Raw genomic sequence first — 20,029 nt, forward strand, 5'->3', positions numbered from 1 at the left:
GGCGTCCGTGTCTGCAGTGCCTCCACCTACTAATGTGGTCGCGAGAACCTGCGTTTCATTCAGATGGACAGCGCTTACTTCTAACTGCAGCCCGAAGATTTGTTTCGTTAAACTCTGGTATAATGGCCCCCTTCCGTGCGGCACCAGTGCATTAAAACAGGTTGGTAAAGGGGGTCCGGGGGCATGCCAGGGATCCTGTAGCTTCTCACTGTAGGGAAACAGCCTGGGGCAGGGGGCAGGGGGCTGGACGCTGCTGGGAAAGCCTAGCAGCTCCTATCCTCCGGACAAGACTTTCAATCCAATGGCAATCTAACTTTTAGGAAAGAAATTTAAAAATAGGCTACTACAACATAGACGTGCACATAACAGGAGACAGGTTCAAGAGGCAGGATGTCACACAGCTTCCTATCTAGGCCTTCTTCTCAATGAGCCATGATGTCCCCCAAATACTGCGTGCTGTAAAAATGAAGAGGGGCCCCGGGCTGGCTCAGTCCATGCAGAGTGACTATCTCAGGGCTGTGAGTTCCAGCCACATGCTGGGCATGGAGCCAACTCCAGAAAAAAAAAGAAAAAAAAAAAAAAAAGGAAAAGAAAAAATCACTACCTTAGCAGTCCTGATTTCAGAATATTGTTAAATCCCAGTTGTTAAAAGAACTGATGCTCACATGAAAAAACCCAAAGAGTAAATCAAGCCACAAGATAGGGGCGGCCTGCCTCCAGATGGCAAATGCCACGTAACTTCCCTGAAAACGGGTCCCCTGTGAAGTAGGTAGTATCTCCAGGCACCACACAGAAATTAAAGGCTCATCATTTTATCATTTTAACAGTTTTTATTTAAAGTTGAATATAAGATTACTTTATTCCTGCATCTTCTCAATCGTTTCTTCCTTATATTTGCCCTTTTCCTTTCCTACTTGGCGAGATTTGGCTTTGCGTTCAAGGATCTTTTTGCGGTCTTTGTCCAGTTTTAGTCTAGTGATAACCACCTGCAGAAAAACAGAAACATTTCTAAGCTTTAAATAGTCACTAGTTTCACAAGCTAACCATATGTATTTTTGTTTCTATTATAACCTCAGAATCATAAAGTTGGAAACGTAGCCCCTATTCACACCTCAACCCACAAAATCATAGTACAGACCTTGTTTCAACAGATCTAATTGTTACAGACCTCCAGGTTACGATAAATTTTAGTTTTATGAAGGAAGGTGAGGGAAAGGGGGAAAGGGCACTGAACCAGGTTTGCAAACACAGCACAATGACTGAAAAGAGAATCTCTGCCATCAGAGAGCTTGTATTTTAGTATGGGGAGAGAGAAAACAAATTAAGTGAATGTATATCAGACTCTGACATAGAGAAAAACCGGGCAACGTGGGGAGGCGAAGGAATGCTGGCAAACAGGCTAAGTCACAGGGTGGTCAAACAAGGCCTTACTGGTAAGACTCCATTCAAACAGACACTTGAAAACTTGACCCATTACGGTGAGAGAAGTCAGAGACCTGTACTTTATGGCTCACAAACACGTGGAATTGTAAAATCAGAATAAAATGGTGGTCACCAAGGGATAGGAGACAGGATAGATGTTAAGGGTACAAAGTTACAAACAGTAACCCCTTAGAGATACAATGTACAGCACAGTGATCTCTACACAATACTGTATCATAATCACCAAACTTGCTAAGAGACTAGAACTTAGTTACTCCAGTTACTAAAAAGGATAGCTATGCACCACACAGAGGTGCTCGTTATAGCTACAATGGCAATCATATATGTAAAGCTATCAAACTAATAGCTCATACACCTTGAATTTACATATTCTGTCACATATATTTTATTTTTTTAACGCTTATTTATTTTTGAGAGGGCACGTGCGAGCAGTGGAAAGGCAGAGAGAGGGAGCGAGAGAAGACCAAATGGGCTCTGAGCTGCCAGCTCAAACTCCCGAACCATGAGATCATGACCTGAGTTGAAATCAACAACTGGATGCTTAACCAACTGTGCCATCCAGACACCCAATAGATTCCAATAAAAAACAAACAAAAAAGATAAACACCTGGAAAAAAAGGGGGTGAAGTGAAGAGCGATTCTGGTAAAAGTACCAAGTCCAAAGGTCCAAAGGCAGAACTTAAAAGGTTTATACGTACATGTTTCTCAATCTTAAGTGTGTCTAAGAATCAACTGGAGAGCTTGTGAAAACAGATTAATGGTGCTGCCCCAGTAGACCTGGAACAGACCTGGAACAGAATCTGGAACTCTGATCAGGCGGCCAGGTGGTGCTGTTCACAGCAGACACGCCGTGAGCAGTTCGGCTGTACGAGCAAGGAGGCCAGCAGACTAGATCACGAAGAGTGGACGTCTACAAGCGGCTGCTGAGGGGATCGAGTAAGGTCTTAAAAGGCCACTCTGGGGCACCTGAGTGCGTCCGACTCTTGATTTAGGCTTGGGTCGTGATCTCATGGTTTGTGAGTTCTAGCCCCACACCGGGTTCTGCACGGACAGTGGGGAGCCTGCTGGGGATTCTCTCTCTCGCAAAATAAACAAACTTCTATAAAAATAGAAACAAAAAGGCCACTCTGATGGGAACAGACAGGATTCTGGATAGAACAGACAGGGGGGTGTAAAATAATAAATGACATTTTCGTCCTGAGCAGTTGGGAGGATAGAGCTGCCCTATACAATGGCAATGGTGGCAAACTGTGAACCAAGTCAGAAGTTTGAACACATTAGGTCTGAGGTCATCTATCAGAAATCCAAGCTGAAATGCAAACTAGGCCACTGGATGCTGAGGTCTAGGTTGGAGTCACCTGCCTTTGTATGTGTGACGTCCCCAGGCGGAACTAAAGACAGGAAGGTGATCACTGCGCCACAGCGAGGAAGTGGGTATGTCCTCAACTGTGCTACCTTGAAAAGACCAAGATTTCCTCACCTGGAATGCAGGTCTGCCTGCCTGCCAGAGTAGGCAGCAGCAAACACACAGGGCAAAGAACCCAATTCTTCCCCAAAGTTTAACAGTCCGGGTAGTCCTAGCAATCCTGTTCACCAGGAGGCAACCCAAAGTGTTTCTGAAAGAAACCCAGAGGTTTCTTTCCAGATGCACACATGACTGGCGAAGGTTAGGAAAACGATAAAGTCCTTGCTCTTAAGAGAACATTCCATACTGAAGTAATGCGAGGATGTGTCAAGACGCTTGTAATCCACTGGGGGTATTGAAGAGGGGTAAAGAAAATGCGGGAAAATATTTATAGTGAATTCCAGGTGAAAGATATGCAGGAATTTTACCACACCAGTCTTTCAACTTTCCTGTGGTTTGAGAAAGATTTATGGTGGCAACATAAAATGTTTCTAAACAAAAAACACAAAACTGGGGAGCCATCAGTAGCTCAGTCAGTTAAGCGGCCGACTCTTGATTTCAGCTCAGGTCCGATCTCTGTGAGTTCGAGCCCCACGTCAGGCTCTTTGCTGCCAGTGCAGAGCCTGCTTGGAATTCTTTTTCCCTCGCTCTGCCCCTCACTGGCTTGCTCTCTCTTCAAACAGAGATCAGTCAGAGACTGCTGGATCAGAGAATTCACATCCAAGTTCCAGACAGGCACCTGTTATGGGTTATCAACAGACTGGATTTTCTATCCTGGCTCAGACACTATCACCATCCAGGAGATCTCAGCTTCTGTGCTCCAGTTTTCTTCCCCATTTGTAAATGTACGAAATCTCTGCAAGGCTGTAAACTTGCCATACTGACTCCACTTTAATATGTAAAAACAAATAGGGGATCAGCTCCACTTAATCTAAAAATTACCCTATTTCCTAGCAGCGCCTGGATGGCTCAATCAGTTAAGCATCTGACTCTTGATTTCTGCTCAGGTCACCATCTTACCGTTTGTGAGTTCGAGCCCCACACTGGGCTCTGCAGGGACAGTGCAGAGACTGCTTGGGATTCTCTGTCTCCCTCTCTCTCTGCCCCTCCCCTGCTCACTCTCTGTCTCAAAATAAACATTAAAAAATAAAATATAAATAACCCATTTCTTGATTTTAAATTTTGTTGTCAGACTGATCAGTTTACTAATTGCTACTGACCGAAAGGTACATTAAATATACAAAATGACTGTTAAAAACAACTTGATCTCATAAAAACTTTTAGACTGGTTTCCAGGACTCCATTCAAATATGGTATTTGCCCTAAAACTGGTTTCTAGAACCTCTAAAATCAGGAGTCTATTTCTATGGGATTGCTCTGCAAACAAGCAGTCCCACCTGCCAACACTTGCTGTAATTTCCTTCTCTCAAGCATTCGCAGAAACACCCACCTTGCTGGGGTGGATGCCCACGTGGACAGTTGTGCCATTGGCCTTCTCTCGCTGCACTCGTTCAATGTAGATGACGTATTTCTTCCTGTAAACCTGGACTACTTTGCCAATCTGCTGACCTTTGTAGTGTCCTCGCACAACCTAAATACAAATTCACGAATGACAGAAATGTTAAGAAAGTCAACCTTGCAAATCGGGAAAACTAAATCACGTAAATGTCATTTACTCTCTCAGATCTGTAAGACCCTTCAGTTTTGAAAGATGTAGTAACGGTTACTGGAAACATGGGAGTGATTCTCTCTGGCTTTAATTAGCCTGCAAATAAACCCTGCCCCCATATACGCCTTGTGATGGACAGTTCGCCCATCAACTGATGGTTTGCAGTGGTGGGCTTGGTAGGTTAAAAACGAGTCCACTTAGGCTTTTTGTAGCTGGTTGACCACAAGGAACTTTACTCCGTCTCAGAGGAAGCGAGAGGCCGCAAGATTTAATTCACAACCCAATAAAGTGTCCCACCCGGTAACAGAGTAGGCAGCAGCAAATACATGGGAAAAAACCCAATTCTTTCCCAAAGTTTAACAGCGTCCTACCCGGTAACCCTAAGATCCTGTTCGCCAGGAAGCAACCCAAAGTGCTTCTGGAAAGAAACCAGAGATTTCTTTCCAGAAGCACATCTTCTCGCATGAAGACAATCTCAAAAACAGGGAAGACCACCTCCCACATCTAGTGGCAATTCTAGCACCAGCCCAGTAGCAACAAGGGGCTGTTCGCAACCTGCACCACTACTTGGGAACTGGCTTCATCTTTAAATGGGTATTAACCTCGTCAAATAGTACCGGGGACAGGCGAGTTGCTTTAGAGACGGCCTAAAATCTTGCAATCGACAGCGGCATGTTCCAGCTAAATAACGTTCACAGAAACGTTCGCTTAAATAGATTTGGCAAGATATTCACCTGTAAATGTGAAACCACCAGAGAAGACTACGGTTCAGTTACAGCTTCTGTATCTGGACCCTCGACAGCCTCTTCAATGACCAAACGCACCAAGAAAAAGAGAACCGCGGGGTAACGCTCTGGTTCCGAACCACCTTTCCGCTTTCTGATACTTGGGACAATTGCTGTTTTTTTCCTGTTTGGGTTCTTAGTGCCCTTGTGCAATCCTGCTCTGGGGAGCACGGTCTCAAGTGCATCTTTCTCAGCAGATGATCCCTCTTCTATGCCAGGTATCTGCCAAGACACCCGGGCACAGCACATACCTGTACTTCGTCGTCCTTCCGGATGGGCATGGATCGAACGTTGTACTTCTGTCGTAGCTCTTTGGAAAGAGGGGAGGACATAATCTTCCTGCGAATGTGCGAAGGTGCATTGAAATGCCTTTTACGGTTCTTGCTCCGATCGGAGGTCACAAACGGATTGAACTTCATGTTGGCTAAAGAGAGAGTGAAAAGAGGCGTAAACCCTTAAATGCTCAAAGTCTCATTCAGCGTCCCAACAAGTGACATTCCCAACAATTTCATCTTGAAGTCTCAGGAAGCCCACAGAAACTGTCGCGCTTTCTATGTTCGTTTATGGGACAAAGAGTTTTTTTTTTTTTTTTTTAAACGTTCACTCATTTTTGCAAGACAGAGCGCAAGCTGGGGAGAGGGAGACACAGGATCCCAAGCAGGCTCCAGGCTTTGAGCTGTCAGCACAGAGCCCCACGCGGGGATCAAACCCACTAGCGTGAGATCATGACCTGAGCCCAAGTCGCTTAGCCTACTGAGTCACCCAGGCGCCCCCGACAAACAATTTTCCATTCGTAACAGACTTGTTTTAGTTCTTAAGCTTTTATTTTAGTTCACAGCCTCCAAGCACCTGAAATATCGGGTAAGGAACTTAAAACAGGACTTGTATCTCTGATGAAGGCAAAGCGGTCCGACAACTCAATTACAACACTACGCTTTACAAAGACCAACCAAAGCCAATACCCTACGGACTCGGACGTGAACACATTTAGCTCCGTTCTCCCCAAACCTGGGAAACGCTGCACATCTCGGGTCCAAGAAAACCTTCTAATGAGCGCGGCCTGCAAGTTCCCTGGCTTTGCCAAAGTTATTTCGAGGCTCTTCTTTAAGAAACGACACTGAATAGACTTGAACCATCTGCGCAGAACCCCTCCTCTCCGGGCTCCGATTCCGAGTTTCCAAACCCCTCTCCTCCCTTCCCGAGTCGGCCGCCCCTGGAAATTAAGAGGAAGACAGGCTGGGGACCATCCTAGCCCCTCTCCCTCGGCGCTACTCGTTCGCCGGGAGAGTATCGGGCCCCTAGGGCCAAAAGACAGCACACCCGCGAACGGATGGCTACGGATTACTCGCGCTCGGCCGGCGAAAACTCACCCGCTGCAGCTCCAGCGATGGCCGCAAAAGGGAAGAGAGCTACACGCTACTTCCGGTTCTGTAAGTTTATGAGAGATCTCGCGAGACCGATCGTCTCTTGGCGCGAGAGAGGCACTGGGTTTGAACGAGAAGAGGAAACTGGGAAAGAGATTGGTGACTAGTGTCCCCCAGCGGCTAGGAGGGGAACTGCTGGGACCTGCAAAACTGCCCTCTCCAGGGCCTGGTGTCTCCCGGGGTAGGTTTGGGTTCTGCAGCGGCGTTCTCTGGGAAGGCTAGTTCCTGGGCGGGGGGCGGGGATTGCTCAGGGTGTGACTGTCCCCGTGAGTGGTGAGGGAGCGGGCGGCCCATTAGCTAGGTGGCCACTGGCGACCTCGGTTCCGTGGACACCGCCAAGGCTTCCCGGGCCCGTGGCGCCGGCGTGCCGAGCGCGCCGGCCCTTTAACGGGCTCCATCCGGCGTGTGCTGCCGGCGCCGTGGGGCGCTCCGACCCGCCACGGACCTTGCAAGGGCTGGGACCCGCGATCCGTCCCCGCCCAGCGCAACGAGATTGAACCTGAGTTTCTAACGAGCTCGAAGGTGATGCCACGGGGTGCCGGTCCACACTTGCAAGGAGGCCTTTGCAAGCGGAGCGCTGTGCCCCTTTCTGAATTGTACTGCATGCTGTCTTTCGGTTCAGGGTCTGATGGAGGCAGGGCGAGAGGGTGCCCTCCCCAGCAAACGGATTCTGGGGCAGGCTGCAGTTGGTGTGTGTGTGTGTGTGTGTGTGTGTGTGTGTGAGCTCCCGCAGGGTGCCCTGCCGTCGCGTACTCAGTAGGGGATCGGTTTCTGTTGAATGAGTAATGCATTGTCATTGAATGAATGATGCAACGTCCAGAAGACATGCATTTCGTAATAATTCCTGAGACATAGTGAGTTTGTGTGAGCTTGCGGAGCACTGGAAACGCTCTTCTCCTTTTCACGTTAACTCCTTTCATCCACCAAATAGCCTTGTGAGGCTGGTACAGTATTATTGTTCCCATTGTACAGACGGGGCCATTGAGCCACAGAGAAGTGGGAGGAGCTTGTACACGTTTTGTAGAACCCATAGGTTATGGTGGGACCCGTGTAGGTGCTCCCCAGTCCCTTCCCTATATGGTCCCAATTTCTAGGACTCCATTTGGTCGAGTCAAAGAGCAAGAAACCGTGTCCTTGAGGGGCCAGGGTAGAATCAGTAAAGACAGTAAAGAACCTGTGTTTTCGTGATTTAAGAAAAGTTGTGCTTGAAATATGCTGTAAGGTAAACAGCCCCAGATTTTTCTAACTGAAAGATTCAGATAGAGTATCTCTACTACAATTCTTTTTTTTTTTTTTTTTTTTTTTTTAAGTAAACTCTGCATCCAACCTGGAGCTTGAACTCATGACCACAGATCAAGGGGCACATGCCCTACCAGCTAAGCCATCCAGGAGCCCCCACAATTCTTTTCAACAAATGTTTATGGAGCATCTTTTGCAAGCCATCCCTAAAAGGGACACTGGAGCTACAGAATGAAATTAGTCAAACCTTCTGCCTGCAGGAAGCTCACTGTCTCAGAGGAGAGAGAAACAGCGAAACCCCGCAATCACGGGACCCCAGGAAAAGTGCTGGTTGAGCCAGCCACCCTTTCTGTGCTCCGGGAATAGGACAGAGCTCTGGGGTCAGGGAAGACTTCTGGGGTGAGATCACCCTTGGCTGAGTTTTGGAGAATGTTAAAATTAGCTCCACGAAGCAGTGGGAATAGCTGGAGGGGAGGCTTGGAGGTGTGAAGCAGCATGATGTACTGTCTCCAGGAGCCAGGTCCTGGTGGCCGTAGTGAAGACACCTTCAGAGAAAAGCCCATGGGGCTCCGGGGCTGAGCTGAATTTGATTGGGTGGCTCAAAGTTACAGCCGAAGCCTTCCTACTTTGCCTTCCTTTCTGATCTTCACGGACTCACCTTAACTCTCTCCCCTTGTTCTTAGGAGTTTCCTTAACCCCCTCTTCCTAAGGTCTCGCCTAACCTCTTCCTCTCTTCCCACAAAGGCCTCTTCTGTTTCCTCTTCCTCCCCATCACTCACTGCTGACACCCTTCCCTCCAAGGCCTCCTTACCACCACCCTCCCTCCGCCGCCGCCGTGCACAACACTGACTCATGGAGATTAAACCTTCAGGCCACCATTTGGACAGCATAACCACTTTATATGGCGTGAAGAATGCCAGGGTTCAAATTGTGTGCACAGATGCAAATTACTGGTAACCTGGTTGAGAGTCTGTTTATCTGCATAAATGTCTTGGCTCCTCCCTGCACGAGAGTCCGGGCACCTCGCCTGGCTGCCCGCCCCCCACCTTCCTTACGTGCCTCTTACTTGATTTGAAAAAGTTCCTTTAAAAAAGTTTTTTTAATGTATTTTTTTAAGATTTTGTTTTTATTTATTTTTATTTTTTAATTTTATTTTTTAAAATTCACATCCAAATTAGTATATAGTGTTTAATATTTATTTTTGAGAGAGAGAGAGAGAGAGAGAGAGAGAGAATATGAGCGGGGGAGGGGCATAGAGCAAGAGAGACACAGAATCCAAAGCAGGTTCCAGGTTCTGAGCTGTCAGCACAGAGCCTGATGCGGGGCTCGAACTCACACACCGCGAGACCATGCCCTGAGCTGAAGTTGGACGCTCAACTGACTGAGCCACCCAGACACCCTGAAAAAGTTCCTTTTAAACTGACTCTTTTGGGTCCTTTTGAAACCAGTCTTTGTGAAGTCCTAAGTCAAACCAGCTATCCAGACTCCACACCTAAGTCCCTTGGACTAAAACTTTTTTAGTCCTTAGGCACCTAACCATCCCATTTATCCCTTCCTTCCTTCCTTCCTTCCTTCCTTCCTTCCTTCCTTCCTTCTTGATTGCCTGCCTTCACTTATACATTCTTCAAATATTTCTCTAACTCTTACTCTTTACCAACTCCTATGCCAGGCACTGAGATACAAAGATCAGTAAGATTGGGCACCTGGGTGGCTCAGTCGTTAAGCATCGGATTTAGGCTCAAGTCATGATCTCACAGTTTGTGAGTTCAAGTCCCACATCGGGTGAGCCTCAATTCTTTCTCTCTCTCTCTCTCTCTCTCTCTCTCTCTCTCTCTCCAACTGCCCCCTGCTCAATTGTGAGCTCTCTCTCTCTCAAAAAGAAAAAAAATCAGTAAGATCTAGCCTCCCCTCAAGGAGCATACCGTCTAGAAGGAAGAAATGGTGAAATGGCCATGTCAACAAACAGGCATAATAAAGCGTGCCTGGAAAGGTAATGGGGTGCAGTCGGTTCTAACTGAGGTTGGGCTCAGGGAAGTCTTCACAGGTAACCCTTGGATTATTTCTGGAAAGCTAGGTAGGAGTTCTCCCGGGAGACAAGGGTGGGGAAGTACCTTCCAGGCAGAGGCAACCACCCAAGCAAAGCCCAGAGCCTTGTGCCCAACACCATTTGTTGGAACTGCCAATAGTGTGTTGAGAATTAGTTGTGGTGTTCATTTGCACCAGGTAAAAGGAGGATGAGGGAGAGTGTGGGGATGGAGCAAGGTTATTTGGGGCCAAAAGAGGACGTCTGGGCTGATAAGGAAGTGAGAGAGAGAAGCAAGGTGAGCCACAGGGCTGTCTGAGTCATTGCAGGCTTTGCCAAAGGTAGAGGTCCTGGGAGGGTGTCCCAGGAGTGCAGAGGTGCTATGTGCCCAGGCTCCTGGCATCCGTGGCCTGGGTTTTCACTAGAAATAGACGGATCCTTAAGCTTGCCTGGTAGGGCTAGACTCTGCAGGTATATGTTAAAATTAAAAGGGTTTTGGGTTTTTGTTTTTTTTTTTGCATGAGTCTTAAATTTTATTAATGCTTTCAGTTTGTGTGTCATTTAAAACAAGATATGTGCTTTTTTTTTTTTTTCAACGTTTATTTATTTTTGGGACAGAGAGAGACAGAGCATGAATGGGGGAGGGTCGGAGAGAGAGAGAGGGAGACACAGAATCGGAAACAGGCTCCAGGCTCCGAGCCATCAGCCCAGAGCCCGACGTGGGGCTCGAACTCACGGACCGCGAGATCGTGACCTGAGCTGAAGTCGGACGCTTAACCGACTGCGCCACCCAGGCGCCCCAAGATATGTGCTTTAAAAAGCATTCTTTTTTAAAGTTTATTTATTTTGAGAGAGAGAGGGAGAGAGAGAATCCCAACCAGGCTCTGCACTGTCAGCTCATGAACCCCTGATGAGCTCGATCCCATGAACCCTGAGATCATGACCTGAGCTGAGATCAAGAGTTGGAAGCTTAACTGACTGAGCCACCCAGGTGCCCCTAAAGAGCATTCTTATACATCTGGCTTTGGCTCAGGTCATGATCTCCCAGTCCGTGAGTTCGAGCCCCCCATCGGGCTCTGTGCTGACAGCTCGGAGCCTGAAGCCTGCTTTGGATTCTGTGTCTCCCTCTCTCTCTCTCTCTGCCCCTCCCCTGCTCGTGTTCTCTCTCTCTCTCTCTCTCAAAATGAATAAACATTAAAAGCAAAAGACATTTGGAAAGTATTATTCGGGAATGCCAAATGTTTTCCTGGAAGAACCATGGTTTCCAATAGGAAATGCTGATGAAATTAAAAGACATCAGTGTTGGTAAAGAAGACCAAGAAAGGTTTGCGCTAGGATCTAGTTCGAGAGGAGTTTCTGCAGAGAGTGGACTCCTACCAGCACCGCTGGCTGCCAGCCTGGGCCTTGGTGGCAGAGGCCCTGGCCCGGCGATTCCAGGTGGACCTGCAATCTGGGCTGTTCCCCCCGGTGACCGTCGCCTTTGTTATCTACACGGACCAGGCTGGACAGCGGCGGGTACAGTGTGTGCCCAAGGAGCCCCACTCATTCCAGAGCCGGCTGCCCCTGCCAGAGCCATGGCGGGGACTTCGGGATGAGGCCCTAGCCCAGATCAGCGGGATCCCTGGCTGCCTCTTGGTCCACACCAGAGGCTTCACTGGTGGGCACCACACCCGAGAGGGTGCCTTGAGCATGGCCCGTGCCACCCTGGCCCAGCGCCCAGTGCCGATGCCTCCCACAAATCCCCTACCCCGATACAATGCCATCTGTCTCATAAAAAAAAAAAAAAAAATTGTGTGGGACCGTGGAGAAGGGCTCCTGTGGGCCTCCGGTATAGGTCGAGTAGATGAAATCAGATAGCATGAATCAAAAGGTTGACATGGGAGAGAGTTAGCATGAGCCAGATGACGTGACACATTTTTTTTTGTCAAGGCACGTGACTAGGATTACACAGGTGGCCAGGTTGTATAGACTGCTTTGCTTTTTTCATTTGGAAGATAGCCAAATGTAATATAATTTCCATGTATTGGCATTGATTGATGAATACGTGCTATTAGATTAGGGCATTTAGATTTAGGTGGCCAAGTTGTGTGTGCATGCGTGTGCGTGTGTGTGTGTGTGTGTGTGTAAGGGGGACGCCCCTGGACAAGGGAGGGTAGGGAGGAGGAACAGCTCATGTTTAATCCCAGGCATCCATCTGTCTGTCTGTCCATCTCTTTATTTATCTAATGGTATCTCTCTGTAGTGCCCTGACCTCAGGGTGGTTTACTCAAAGCCAAAGCTTTTCACTTGACAAAGGAAAGGAAGGGTAGAGAAAAATCAAAACAAGCATAGTAAATGATCCGGCCCAAAGAAGTCCATAGGAACTGAGAAGCACTGAGTCAAATATTAAGCTTCTTACCTTCCTTCCTGGTGTGCTTGTTCAGCATAAGATGTCACACCTCTAAGCAGACAAACCAGCCCCACTGAGCCGTAGCTGACACCCTTGAGCCACAGGACAGGTAGTCCAGCAGCTCTCAAACGTTTTGGGGGCCAGCTCCTCACGGGGCAACAGGTATGTACCCTGAAGATATCTTTGGCATCTAATATCATTTTTAAAAAAAGATTAAAAAATTTTTTTAAGCGTTTTATTACTTATGTCTGAGGGAGAGAGAGAGAGAGAGAGAGAGAGAGAGAGCATGAGTGGGGGAAGGACAGAGAGAGAGGGAGACACAGAATCCAAAGCAGGCTCCGGGCTCTGAGCCCTCAGCACAGAGCCCGATGCGGGGCTCGAACTCACGAACCATGAGATCATGACCCGAGCCAAAGTCAGATGCTCAATCAACTGGGAGCCAGCCCGGCACCCCTGTAGTAACATTTTTCAATCTAATTCTTGAATAAGGAGTATGTTTGCTTGGTTCAAAAAGTATCAAAGGGGAAGGGGGAAATCTTCCCAGGCCCCTACTGATTGTCATGTAGGGTTTTTTCAATCCTTTGTGATGACAAAGTTGCAATTATAGCACACTGCCTATCTCCGCAAGTCTATCTACAGGATATGTTTCCAGAATAGGACTTGCTGGGTCAAAGTGGAAATTTTGATAGGTGATGTCAAATTTCCCTTCCTAGGGTTTGTTACCAATATACATCCCCAACCACCTCACCTGCTTTCCCTCAGCTTGGGCAGCAGAGTGGGTTTTAAATCAGGGTCTGAGGGGCACCTGGGCGGCTCAGTCGGTTGAGCGTCCAACTTTGGCTCCGGTCATGATCTCGTAGTCTGCGGGTTCAAGCCCCACTTCAGGCTCTGAGCTATTCTGTGTCTCCCGCTCTTTCTGTCCCTCCCCCACCGCACCCTGTCTGTTTGTCTTTCTTTCAAAAAGTAAATAAACATAATTTTTTTTTAAAATCAGGGTTTGACGGGCTAATAGGTGAAAAATGGTATGTTTACCAGCAGAATTTTAATTTGCATTTCTATCACAAGTGTGGCTGTTTTTTAAGACCCATTTGCCTTTGTATTTTCAAACTCTTTCGTCTAAAGTGAATTTTCCCAGAAAGTCCAAGCTCAGAGCTCCCCGTGTGTGTTGGCAATGTCTTTGGAATCTTTGGGAAAATATATACCTTTATTTAAAAAATAACTTTCAGCGTTCTTTGAAAATAAAAGAAGTGCCAGCTATGAGTCACCACTGAATGAATGACATGAAAACACCACAGGTTTTTTGAGATTAGCTTTTGGCAAACACAACAGAATCTGAAAAGACTAGAGTCAAGTCCCCAGAAATTCAATGACACTGTTGAAAGCAGCCTGACCGAGCTTAAATAAAACAGACTCATTAGAGTCTTTGTAAATTTAACATTTTGAGTCTTGTAATAAATATGTTCCCCATGAATCCACCCGTTCCCTACTCCCCCCCCCCCCCCCGGCCCCACAAATAGCACCTATGGTCTTTTTGAGTCTGGAAAGGAGCAAAAAGAAGTCCTTAAGTGTTTTCAATCAGCCCTCCCTGCTTCCCAAATATCCCCTATACAGTGGAGCCCTTCCCTGGCGGTCCCCTAATGGACACCAGCCACCACAGGGATTTGGGAACTAGATACGAGGCAGGGCGTTATTTCTTTCCCCATAGATAGCAAACTTTGCCAAGGGGCATAGGCTGGGGGCGGGGGGAGCGTTAGCTCTTGGCACAGCCGGGGTGTGAACAACCGCCTATCCCAGAGAGCAGCTGAGAGTTTTTGTCGTTGTTCATCCTGCAATTAAGATTATGGCCCGTTGACGTATGGGCAAGACCCCGTCCGAGGCTTTCGGAGTGGCCCTCCTCACGGAGCCGGGCCACAGTCCAGGGTGGGGACTGTCTCATTGAGACAGTAGAGTCCCTGATGAATTCAGCTGTTTGCTTCCCCACCCGTCCTTGCCCCGGCCCAGCCCAGCTGGGAATGGGCCTGGGAAACTGGCCCGGCTGGTGTGACCTCTAATGAGTGGTTGGGTCATGAGGACCTGGGCCGGCTGGGAGGCGGGAGCCCCCAGGGGTTAATTTGCCCCCATAGTTGCATACTTCTCGGCTGACTCAAGTCTCGGTCAAGCTTCCCCTGCACTCCCCGCCCGCCAGTCCACCCTTGACAACCCCAAGACTCAAACTTTGGACCATTCACGGGCCCGCGAGGCTTGCGGAGGCCTCTGGCTCTGTTTGTGGGCCATTTTGCCAGCCTCGGCCTCAGCTCCCCTTTTCTGTTACTTCCCCCAGAGGTCCCCGGGGCCACAGCCCCTGAGATCAGCTCCTCCCCACAAGGGAAGGCCTTCCAGGCCGGGGACTTGGGGTTCAGGAGGACTTGGGGGCGGGAGGGCAGCCGTGAGGACGTTTGCTGAGATTCTGGGAAGGGTGCTTTTGCGCCCTGAGCCACTGCTTCTGTTTGTTCCCGACAGCGGACTAGAGAACCCCGGGTGGGAATTCTGACCTGGAGGGGTCCTGGCATTGGGCCCCCAGCCAGCCACCAGTGAGCCCCGCCTGGCTCCGGGTGGGTCACCTGGCAGAGAAGGAGGACGCCTCAGGGCTGGTGACCCCACAGGAAGGGGGAAGCCACCCGCTCTCCATTTTGCTCAGTACCAGCCTGGAGGAGGTGGGCAGGACCTGCTGAGGCTACCACCAACCCCTACCCGGGGGGTGGGGGGTGCAGCTGTGGTTCCTGAGGGGCCTCCACTGCCTTCTGCACCCTGGCCCGGAACCTGGTGTTCCTGTTTGGGCCCAGAGCTCAGCCCCAGCCTCCCTGGGCCCCCCCGCCGGGCGGGAGGAGCCAGAGGTGAGAAGTGAGGACGCCCCGTCCAGGCTCCGGTCGGCCCAGGGCGGCTGTCAGGCCTGCTTCCTCACCAGCAGCACCCAGGGCAGGATGGCGGCCACCACGGCCACCACGGCGATGAGGGTGATGAGTAGCAGGGCCCGCGAGCGGCAGCAGAAGGCCCGGCGGGAGCTGGGGGCCGGCGAGGCCTCCGACAGCTCGGCCAGGCTGCGCTGGGGCAGCACGCTGTCCTGCTCGCCCAGGGGCATCCCGTGGCGGCTGATGACGAAGACCTGGGGCTCCCGGGCCAGGCCGGGCAGCGGGTCCGAGGGGAGCTGGGCGCCCTGGCTGGGGGGCGGCCTCCAGGCCGTCGGGGAGGCGGCCAGGGGGCCCACGGGCACGGCCAAGGTCTGGGAGCTCCTGTCCAGCATGGAAGCCCAGCGGGAGCTCTTCTTACTGAGGAAGGTGACGTAGCGGCAGATGGGGCAGACGATGGTCCTCTGCACCTGGCCGTCCACGCGGGTGGAGAGCAGGTACTTGACCAGGCAGTCGTGGCAGAACACGTGGCCGCAGCTCAGGGTGCGGCTGGCGCCGTCCAGGTCGCGGAACTTCTCGTAGCACACGGGACACTCGCTGCCCGAGCTGTCCTTGCTCTCCCCTTCTGACATGGCCACTCTGCCGAGGCAGGGCCTTAGCTGTGGGGGGCAGGGGGGAGAAGGGCTGTGAGCACCCCCGTGCCTTTCCCTCCTTCCCAAGTCCCTCCCACACCTCCTGGCCCCTGCCCCAGAGTCTGAGACCTGGAGCCAAGCCCCTTAGGAGGAGACGAGGGAGCATTTCTGGAAGGATGGGGAGACAGATGAGGAGGAACCCCAGCCCCCAGAGACTCTGCAACCAGGGGCGTGGATTGTGATGAAGGCGTGGCCTCCCTGATCCCTCACCCCAACCGTGACATGCATGCGTGGTGAGGTCATCACCTCTCCTCTTCCTGCTTTGATGGCAGAAGCGAAGGCAAGGGGGGAACCCGCTTCCTGGGGGAAGCGGGCAGCTAAACAGATGCTCCCCCCTCCAGACTCAGCCCAGTCTCCAGTATGGGTCTGTACCCAGAGTGGCCATTTTCCAGAAGATCCTCTGCTGTTCCTCTCTCTCTCCCTGCTCGGGGACTCGGCAGGGCCACTGGATTGTATCCAGCCATCGGACTGCATTCCTCTCTGTGCTGAGCGTGGCTATAAAGCAATGACTGTTTTGGAAATAAAGCTCAGAACTTACACATCCCAGTGCCCGCTGGCCCTCTGTGTCGTCACGGCAGGGAGCTGTGGGTTCCTACGTCCACCTGCCACAGCCCACTCATTCTTCAAATTCTTCCTGGGCTGCCTAAGGCAGCTAGAGAACCTTCTGATTAACCCTGGTAAAAAGGCAGATTTTCATGCTTCGAGGATATGTCTGGTATTTTGGAAACGGCCACAAGTCACTGGGAGACAGGCCTGGTGAGAAAGTTCATGAATGATCAAGTGCTGTGATGCTGTTTTGAATTGAAGATACAGAGGGGCCCCCCGGGTGGCTCAGTCGGCTAAGCATCTGACTCCTGGTTTCAGCTCAGGTCACGATCTCACGGTTCGTGAGGACAGGGGACCTGGGACCCTGGAGGCAGCCCCGAAATCTTTTCAGAGGTTTTCAAGCTTTGGTCTCTGGCTGATCAATGTGGCCCCCAGGCTGGGTGAGGATTTCAAGTGCTCAGACTCTGCACCTGAGTTCAAATCCTGTATACCGTCCGTATAGCCTCAGGCAAATTGTTTAACCTGGAGCTTGGGGTTCACAGCACTGCTTTCCTCAGAGTTGTTCAGAGCGTTAAGTGAGCCAATGTGACCGAAGAGCCTGGTACACGGTACGTGCTCAACAAGTGGGAGATGTCATTGCTAAGACAGGCGCCTAGCATCTGCCTCCCCCTCCGCCACGCCTCACGAGTTGTTCCTTATTGTTTTTTGAAAAAATTTTTAATGCTTATTTATTTTTCAGAGAGACAGAGCGTGAGTGGGGGAGGGGTAGAGAGAGAGGGAGACACAGAATTTGAAGCGGGCTCCAGCCTCTGAGCTGTCAAGCACAGAGCGTGACACGGGGCTCGAACTCACGGAGTGTGAGGTCGTGACCTGAGCTGAAGTCGGATGCTTACCCCATTGAGCCACCCAGGCGCCCCAGTTGTTCCTTATTATGTAGATGACTAAAAAACTAGCACACACCCCTAACAGAGGCCAGCTCCCCTCAGATTAGAATAACTGTACAAGATGATGAAGAGATGATGGGATGGACTGGGCAACAGGTTCAAGGGGAGATTAGGGAAGTGATGGGCAATAGATAACAATTAAGGTGATGATTCCAATGTTTCTCTGTCATTTTTGTTTCTTAACATGCTCGCAAATGTCTAAACTGTGCTTTATTCTCAAGGATGACCATGATCCTCTTAAGCCAACCAACTACTCACAAATCTCCCTGCATTTCACAACCTCCACAGGCGTATGGTGGCAGTTGCATCCATCCTTCCACCTGTGTACCCATCCATCCATTCACCCACCCATCAATCCATCCACCTATCCTTCCTTCCATCCATCCATCCATCCATCCATCCACCCACACACCCATCCACCCTTCCACGTATCCTTCCTTCCTTCTGTCAATCCATCCATCAGTCCATCCATCAATCCATCCATCCGTCCATCTATCCATCTACCCACACACCCATCCACCCATCCATCTATCCTTCCTTCCTTCCTTCCTTCCTTCCTTCCTTCCATCCACCTACCCACACACCCATCCACCCATCCATCTATCCTTCCTTCCTCCCTCCCTTCCTTCCTTCCTTCCTTCCTTCCTTCCTTCCTTCCATCCACCTACCCACACACCCATCCACCCATCCACCTATCCTTCCATCCATCCATCCATCCAATTATTCAACAAATAGTTCTTGAACTCCTGCTGTGTCCCACGAACTAAGCTTTGGCATTGAAGATAAGCAGGATCAAGAAGGTCCTTCATGAAACTTTGGAGCTCCAGAGAAGGGGAAGTGACTTGACTGAGGCCACCCAGGAAGATGACAGAGAAGGAGATGACGGAGAGACAGACACGGAGAGAGGAGATTCCATAGATGATATAGAGAAGGTTATTAGAATCAGTAGACGAGTTGGGTGAGTAGCTCTTTAGCTGAGTTGGGAAGCACTATCCTCCCTGAGGTGAGCAGGAGAGGGAGGAGGAAAACTCTAATTTTCACTGGAGTTTGAGGAAAAGTAAAAGGGATCCAGGGGTGCAGAAGGACATCCTGGTCCCCACTGGTGGCCTCCCTGGGCAACCTTTTCTTCTTCCTGTGCTTCAGGAGAGCCACACCACCCGTGCCTGGACAGCGCCACCCTCCTCCCCCACCTCCTTCTCACCTCCCTTTCTCGGTCCTTCCCTGCCCTCTCCCTCCTTGCGTCCCTCCCTTTCTCTTAATTCCATTTCATTATTCCTTGAGTTCTTCTCATGGGCCTGACCCTGTACTGGGGTGCTGGGGCCGGGGTGAGGGCAGTCAAAGAAATTCAAGGAATGTGCTCTGATTTGGGCACAGACTAGCTCGATAACGACGTAAGACGTTATATGCCCAAAGGCATCCCCGCTGGTGCTTTAGGAAACTGTGGGGAGAGTAGGGTTGGAAAGTCTTCCTAGGTGAGGTAGGACCAGTGTCGACCCAATAATAAATAATTATAACAGCGACCATTTATTGAACACTAATTACGTGCTTGGTATATTATATCTCTTCCTCGTGTAATCCTGACAACAACCGAGGGAGGTAGGTATTATTTCCACTTTACAGATGAAGGGACTGAGGCTCAGGGCTGCAGGAACTTGTTCAAAGCCACACTGCCAGTATAGGGTGGACCCAGGAGACAGGCCAGTACAGGGTGGACCCAGGCCGCCTCTAGTGAGGGTTTGGATATGCCTCCACGGAGGACAGTCCAGACCTTGGTCAACGGAGAGCAGGATGGTGGAAAAGGAGGTCCCAGCCCTCATACCCCCGCAGAAACCCTGATTTAACAAACACCCATGGGTGGAAATCCCTTCTGAGAGCTCCAGAATCCAGTTGTATGTGTTAAACACGTACAGCCTTCTTATGTCTAGCCTACCTCGTAAAGTGGTTTAAAAAGGAGATGAAACTCGCATCACCTTGGTAGAGACCTTCCTCAGAGTGACTCTAAACACGGCTGTCACTCCGGCCACCTGTGAGGCATGGGGAGGACCAGGCTGGCCCAAGGGGAGCTGACCTCATGAAACCCCAGCACCCACAGCAGCAGCCCGTGGTGAGGACCGATGGGGGGGTACGGTCAGCCCAGGGCATTCCCGCCTCCCCCACCTTGGGACGAGGAGCCTGTTAGGCAGAGACACGTCTAGGCAGCTGGGCTTCCCTCCTGGTGTCCCAAAGCGGGACCCTGTGGCTTCGGCTGTGACCACTTCCCTGCCCCTAGACACTACGCGCGCACACACACACACACACACACACACACTCCCACACCCGTGTGCCACTCCAGTTTTGGTCCAGAACCTCGCCAAGCTCTGATTGGATCTCCCTCCTTCCCTGCCCCCGCCAGGCCCCCAGACTCACTTTGGCTGGGACCAGGGAGAGCAGCGTCCGCCTCTCCACCGCGTCCTCCGCGGAGCAGATCTGAGCCACCCACAGGTGTTGGGCAGACGGCACGTCTTCCTGCTGCTGTCACTGTGACAGCCGCCGCTGAGGCATTTCCTAATGACTGAGCAGGTCGGGAGGACAGTGAAGGGAAGTGA

The 20,029-nt window shown here is 50.5% G+C and overlaps 2 protein-coding genes and 1 long non-coding RNA gene across 6 annotated transcripts; 1 reads left to right on the forward strand and 2 right to left on the reverse strand.

The window, feature by feature from the left end:
- Positions 1 to 810: 810 nt before the first annotated feature.
- Positions 811 to 6,802, reverse strand: RPL26 (ribosomal protein L26). 2 transcript variants are annotated; one of them, XM_045490362.1, is made up of 4 exons: positions 6,673 to 6,802; positions 5,554 to 5,726; positions 4,299 to 4,439; positions 811 to 986 (listed from the first exon to the last, which is right to left on the reverse strand). In XM_045490362.1, the coding sequence occupies exons 2-4, from the start codon at positions 5,719 to 5,721 to the stop codon at positions 858 to 860; spliced, it is 438 nt and encodes a 145-aa protein (XP_045346318.1). In that variant the 5' UTR covers positions 5,722 to 5,726; positions 6,673 to 6,802; the 3' UTR covers positions 811 to 857. The 2 variants fall into 2 exon arrangements, with proteins under 2 accessions (XP_045346318.1, XP_045346319.1); XM_045490363.1 differs by having other exon boundaries at positions 6,311 to 6,702.
- LOC123604371 lies at positions 6,794 to 9,061 on the forward strand. The gene is made up of 2 exons (XR_006715307.1): positions 6,794 to 6,907; positions 8,037 to 9,061. It is a non-coding gene; the product is annotated as an uncharacterized LOC123604371 (long non-coding RNA).
- Positions 9,062 to 13,562: 4,501 nt separating this feature from the next.
- Positions 13,563 to 20,029, reverse strand: RNF222 (ring finger protein 222). Of its 3 annotated transcripts, none has more exons than XM_045490366.1 (3): positions 19,851 to 20,029; positions 16,493 to 16,628; positions 13,563 to 15,921 (listed from the first exon to the last, which is right to left on the reverse strand). In XM_045490366.1, the coding sequence occupies exon 3, from the start codon at positions 15,892 to 15,894 to the stop codon at positions 15,301 to 15,303; it is 594 nt and encodes a 197-aa protein (XP_045346322.1). In that variant the 5' UTR covers positions 15,895 to 15,921; positions 16,493 to 16,628; positions 19,851 to 20,029; the 3' UTR covers positions 13,563 to 15,300. The 3 variants fall into 3 exon arrangements, with proteins under 3 accessions (XP_045346322.1, XP_045346320.1, XP_045346321.1); XM_045490364.1 differs by having other exon boundaries at positions 16,493 to 16,707; XM_045490365.1 differs by lacking the exon at positions 19,851 to 20,029 and having other exon boundaries at positions 16,493 to 16,765.

This window comes from Leopardus geoffroyi, chromosome E1 (genome assembly GCF_018350155.1).
Source record: "Leopardus geoffroyi isolate Oge1 chromosome E1, O.geoffroyi_Oge1_pat1.0, whole genome shotgun sequence".
Lineage (NCBI taxonomy): Eukaryota > Metazoa > Chordata > Mammalia > Carnivora > Felidae > Leopardus > Leopardus geoffroyi.

Bases quoted from the DNA above. Each gene is read 5' to 3' on its own strand.
- RPL26 (XM_045490362.1), bottom strand. From the start codon at position 5,721: ATGAAGTTCAATCCGTTTGTGACCTCCGATCGGAGCAAGAACCGTAAA. The intron at 4,440-5,553 runs GTATGTGCTGTG...ATTTGTATTTAG, and splicing joins GGAAGGACGACGAAGTACAG to GTTGTGCGAGGACACTACAA. The intron at 987-4,298 runs GTGGGTGTTTCT...GTTTTTCTGCAG, and splicing joins TGGGCATCCACCCCAGCAAG to GTGGTTATCACTAGACTAAA.
- RNF222 (XM_045490366.1), bottom strand. From the start codon at position 15,894: ATGTCAGAAGGGGAGAGCAAGGACAGCTCGGGCAGCGAGTGTCCCGTG.